Source organism: Passer domesticus, chromosome 18 (assembly GCF_036417665.1).
Source record: "Passer domesticus isolate bPasDom1 chromosome 18, bPasDom1.hap1, whole genome shotgun sequence".
Lineage (NCBI taxonomy): Eukaryota > Metazoa > Chordata > Aves > Passeriformes > Passeridae > Passer > Passer domesticus.
The window spans coordinates 13,148,471-13,154,076 of record NC_087491.1 but is presented as its reverse complement, the minus strand read 5'-3'; the positions used below and the strand labels follow the sequence as shown (position 1 = coordinate 13,154,076).

At 37.0% G+C, this 5,606-nt stretch overlaps 1 protein-coding gene across 5 annotated transcripts in view; it reads right to left on the bottom strand.

Moving 5' to 3' along the window:
* Positions 1-5,606, bottom strand: part of RALGPS1 (Ral GEF with PH domain and SH3 binding motif 1) — a 64,991-nt gene that overhangs the window by 2,846 nt on the left and 56,539 nt on the right. For 4 of the 5 annotated variants that reach the window (XM_064394154.1, XM_064394155.1, XM_064394151.1 and 1 more), the window contains 6 exons: positions 4,472-4,523; positions 4,117-4,197; positions 3,225-3,330; positions 2,144-2,236; positions 1,864-1,969; positions 389-480 (listed from right to left, as the gene is read on the bottom strand). In XM_064394154.1, coding sequence (XP_064250224.1) covers positions 389-480; positions 1,864-1,969; positions 2,144-2,236; positions 3,225-3,330; positions 4,117-4,197; positions 4,472-4,523 — 530 coding nt within the window. Of the gene's footprint in view, positions 1-388; positions 481-1,087; positions 1,209-1,863; positions 1,970-2,143; positions 2,237-3,224; positions 3,331-4,116; positions 4,198-4,471; positions 4,524-5,606 lie in introns of all 5 variants that reach the window. The other variant, XR_010349170.1, reaches the window with a different exon arrangement.

The window sequence follows — 5,606 nt, the reverse complement described above, 5'->3', positions numbered from 1 at the left end:
CTGGAAGAGATTGTAAATTACTCATAGAATCATTACATTTGGGAAAGATCTCTAAGATCATTGAGTCCATCCTAGTATGTTGCTTTCATTTTCCATGCAACAGTCCTTCTAAAGAAGAGACGAGGTTATCTTGCTTGAAGCAACTGAGAGTAGAGGTTATATGCTCTTAAGGTAACCAAGCCAATAGCTAGACCTGCACAAAACCTGATTCTCTAATTTTAAATAATCTTTCTTTCTGCTATTGAAAAAATGGATCAGTATACAGAATGAGGAATTATGTCTGTCCCAACAGGAATGCGTATGCACACAGATTGAAAGAGCTTTTCAAGTAAGGATTCTCTGGAAAATAGGAAAAATAAATAGGTAGAAATAGTTTTCACAACCTTACCTGAGGCTTGTTGCTTTTGCACGCGTCATCCAGATGTTTATGCCATAATATTGCATGAAACCTTGAACCAGTCTGAAACTTGTAAACATTGCCTACAAAAACAAGAAAATGAAAGACTCAGAATTTGCAGACAGACATGTAGTTTCAAAGGACTCTGATTTCTGTGCAGAAGCCAAAGTCCTGAAGTAAACTCTTACAGTAATTTGCACCTCAAATGCTCAAATTTGATGCTGCTAATATAACAGAGCCCATGTGAGGCATGTTACCCAGCAGTTCTTGGGTGAAGCAAGTATGAGAACATATGTGGCCTCATAGGCAGAAAGGCTGAATTACAGCCACAGAAAAGACCATGTAGGTCGGTGTGCGGCAAGAAAACAAAGAACACTTAGTAATAAGAGAACAAAGCCCACTTGGTTAAGAAGAACCAGAACTATTCAGTCAAGGCATGGCAGATGTAACAAAGTTTCTAAAATGTAACAGACAGCAGAACCTCAGTAATTGGCAGAAAAAACTGTTATACAAGCACTGGATTTAAAGAAAAAATGCTGACGTGAATACTAGGAATGTGATCCCTTAAATTATTGGTTAGCAGACGCATGAACAGTTACAGTATTGGCTATCCAGGCGTGTGATATTCTAATCTGATACTGAAAATATTATAAAGCTATATACACTTTTAATAAATGTTTCTGGTTATACCACAACTGGGGACTCTGCATCATTCATACGCCGCAGGTCAGATCTAATTTAATCCTGGCTTTCTTCTCAGCAAGGCTTCTGTAAACTTAGTTTTCTTCAATGTCCTACTGCAAATTGTTTCCTGCAATCAAATATTTTGTGCATTTTAGTTAACACCCAGATGATGCACTTCACAGAATAGATGGGACTCCATATCCAGCACCAAAGCTGAAAACATGGAAACTGAAGAAAGCCTCAAGAACCTGTAAGCAGCCACTCAAAGTGCAAAATAACTCCAGGAGTTTTCTTATCTTTTGAAGTTTTTGAAGTTTAATCAAGGGAAATGAGTTATGGCATTGCAAAATTAATTATTAAAAAGTGATAATTACTTAGCAGACTTATTTTGGTAAATGGCTTGATATTTTAATTTGCCTCAGTGTAAGTCAAGATTTGATACTGACTGATTTTAAGGAAGCTATTCAGAGACTTGGAGATCAATGTAAGGAGATATATGGACGTGCTGCAATCTCATATTAGCTGAGGAATTTCTGCGAAACTTACAGTAACTGTCAAAAGAAAGGAATCTCTGCAGGCAGCACAGAAGCACCACAGCATATTGTAGAAATACGTTCCATTTAATTTGTACGCTCCCTGGAAAATTCTGTATTGAAGAGCTCCCTCTTCAGTATTTATGAGTGCCACTGCAAGTTCTGTAATCTACAAGCTCATTAATAGATATTAATCTACTTCCTGTCACAGAAATGTAATGCAGACATTGTCCATCTTGCAATATCTACCTTTGTCAGGGTTATTTAGCTGGAAAATATCAGGATGCTCTGGGTCATCAGGCAGTGCCACCATCCAGCCTACAATGGAGACTTTTTTCCCAGGTGTAGATTTATACTGGAAAAGAAAGACAAATCAGTCATAGCTGAGACTGTAGCAGAGATTAACTTTTGACTGTAGAAGTTGTGCAGAAATATGGCTTAGTTTGGAACAGAAAGTACACTTTGGATGCCCTTCCAGATCTAGTTATGAGTATTCAATATTTGGTTTTAGAATAAATTTAAAACTTACATGTTTTCTTTCAGTGCCTCTTAAAGCTTTTGCTCCGAAGTACAAAAGAGTTGATCCTGAAAGCATAACCCAGTATCTAGTCCATGAGGAGAGCTGAAAAAAAAGAAAAGAATTAGGAAAAACTCTGCATACCTCTGACATTTCAAAAATTTTATTCACAGGCAAGTGAATTGCCATGACTTTGGTGCTGGCTGTGAATACAATCATTCTTTGTTGGGTATCTCATGGAAGTACCAGTACTGATTGTTTAGAGAAGAACAGTGTGCAGCCTTCTCCTATACAGATCTTAGGCTTTTGATTTTAAAAAAAAAACTGAGTTGACAACTCTGCAATTCTTCAAATCTTTTAGCTCTGTACTAAATCTTTAGAACTGTACTGGGTTGCATGAGAAATACATAAATCAACTCTACAGAAAATAAATAAATTATCAAATGCATAGGACAAGAACCATGTGAAACCCTTGAATTCAAATTAAATATGAATTGCCATGACTTTGGTGCTATGGGTGGCTGATCTGCAGCCGTTCCATTTTAATGTGATATCTCAAAAGCACCAAAATATATTGTAGAACTATGATCAATTGTATTTGTACCCTCCCTTGAAAATTCTGTATTGAAGAGCTCCCTCTTCAGTCTTTTATGAGTGCCATTGCAAGTTCTGTAATCTACAAGCTCATTAATAGATATTAATCTACTTCCTGTCACAGAAATGTAATGCAGACATCTTGCAATATCTGCTTTGTCAGGGTTATTTAGCTGGAAAGTATCAGGATGCTCTGGGTCATCAGGCAGTGCCGCAAGATTTATTTCTGCCCTCACAACATTGCTTGCTGGTTACACAATTGCTTCACTCCTGCTCTGCTGTCACAGTTAGAAACCTGACTTGCAAACTGCTGTATATCAAATGACACACAAAGGTTGCAACCTCCTTACAACCTGGTTATAACTTTGATCAGAAAATTACAACTGATAAAACCATTGTTTTGTGTGGTATCAAGCTGCAGGTTTAATATAATTCTGAAAATTAAACCAGCCACTAATGAATTAGGGCCATAGGAATAATTATAATTAGAATCACTTACAGTAGGTTTCTTGCCTTCTTTGAGCAGTGTTTTTCTTCTTAAAGGCCCTTCCATAGTAATGACTCCTGTGGAACCACCTGCTGTGCAGCTGCATGCACCTGTTAGGCTGGAGAGACAAAGCATTCCTCTACTTGAGCAGACAAATAAGGATGACAAGTAAGAAATATAATTTAGCTCTAAATATATCTTACCCTGCACTGCTTTATGTATATTGTATAAACTGAAATGTGACTCTAGAATATGTGTTTTCATAACCTAGGTATCAAATAGGAACCAAGATCTTTCAAAAAGGTTTCTATTCTGGGGGCTTAGACATGAAAAAATAAAACAGAATAAATACTGAAACCCAAAGTCAAAGTGAAACAGGCACCACTTCTCAGTGACTAGCAACATTGTGAGCACCTACATATGGCTTGTGGATGTTCCCTCTCTTACTTGAGGTCCAAGGTCCAACCCTTTTACTGAACAAAATCAACACACTACACAGACATGGAAAGATATCATGGGTAGCTGTCTGGTAAATCAAGATTGTGGGAAAGGGTCAAGCAGGCATCCTTCTAACATCATCATTTGTAACAGGAGTCAAAGATGGCCTTCATGACAAACCTGCTTCCATAAAGGTTTCATAAAACCCCAAGTAAAGCCTAGTTTTCTGCAAAATGGGAGCCAGACATCATTAGTTAAATCAATAGCTAAACTGAATTTCATCTGAATGGGCCATAACCCTGCTTTATCATTAACAGGAATTCTTACAAGCAGGAGGGGGAAACTTCGTAAATTGTTATGGGCACACAAGGATATTTGGACACAAAATACATTACACTAGGAAAGCATAAAGACCCAAATTGAAGTTTAGCACCTTACAATGAAAGAAGCAGACCCTGAACTGTACCTGTAGACACAGCTTCGACTCCGAGGAGAATTCCTGATTGGTACCCTCCAGTTAGGTCCCAGTGTGGCATATAAACGACCCCTGTTTGTGAATGCAAATATCTGATGAAGGATATTCTAGTTTGAGACTTCAATAGTTAGGGTTTGGTAAACATGACAGAGATAGTTCCCAATCTTTTCAGGTCCAATACCTTTACAGTGCTTTATTTCAAAATGTTTGCCATTTTTTTCCTAACTAATCAATAATTTGATAAAAATAACTATTGATTTAGGGCTTACCTATGTATGGGATCATTTGTGAATTTCTTAGCTAAGTCTGTAGAGTGCTCAGTGAGTGTACATGAAGACTAACTCACCTTTCAAGCCCTGACGGCAGCTCCTCACTAAATTCTGAGCTTTCACTGCTATCTAGAAAGAGAGTAGTACAGAGAAGGAGTAAGAAAACCACCCATGTGAAAATACAAAGCCAATGTATGTGGATCACCAGAATACTCTTTTGTATAGTACCATGGACACCACTTACTCAAATCATGTTTTGAAGAAGTGTTTAGAGTTCGTGGTAAAATCTTTAGTTGGAGGAGACCTACATGAGCCTCTCCATTTATATTATCTCACTCTTAATTCATGTTATTGCTGTGTTTTAATACCATTACTTTAATTTTCATCATGCTTTTACTTCAGAAGCTGAGCACTTCACGTACATAAAATCCAGCTCCTTTGTAAGACAATATTTCTACCACAATATCCATAAGTGAATTGAAGTTATTAGATATGGTATCATGGTTTATTTTCAAGAAGCAAACACACCTCTAATAGAGGATCTATCAGCTGTATGCTGCTGCTAGGAGTTAATAATATATATATATATATATATATGATGGTATTCACAACTAAAGTTCCTATCTCTCCTTCAAGCCCATCACCTATCTGTCCCTTTTAATTTGCCCAGGACTGATCTTCTAATGCTCAGTTTTAATACAGTGAGCTGTTCCTGTATTTTCAGAAGTGCAAAGATCATCTCAGTGTCCAACTCTTGGTCAAGAAATGTGCTATCTTTTACAGTCAATTATTCTAGAAATTGCCCAAGTCTCTTAAAAGGTGTCTTTCTCTTGCTTAGAACACAGATTCTTCATCACTTTTTTGATATTATAATAATTGCTTTATTTATTGTAATATCATAATGTGTTCATTTTATGTTTCTTTGTAAGTCTTAGAGAGTACTACCAAACAAATCCCCTAGCTTCTAAAACATATAGTCAAAATTAAAGCTTTCTTTGTGTAAAGGTAGCTTTTAAAATACATATCCACTTTCCCTGTGGTAAAAGCTGACAAACGCTTTGTGTCACACACCGAGCATCTACAAAACCAAACTTCATGCCACTTTTACCAAAAGCATCAGTGGATAACCGAGGAAAGCTGATGTAACATTGACCAGGTAGCAGTTCTGGTCAACTTTCATCCATGAAAACAATCAGTCTTTGCAAGGGAACT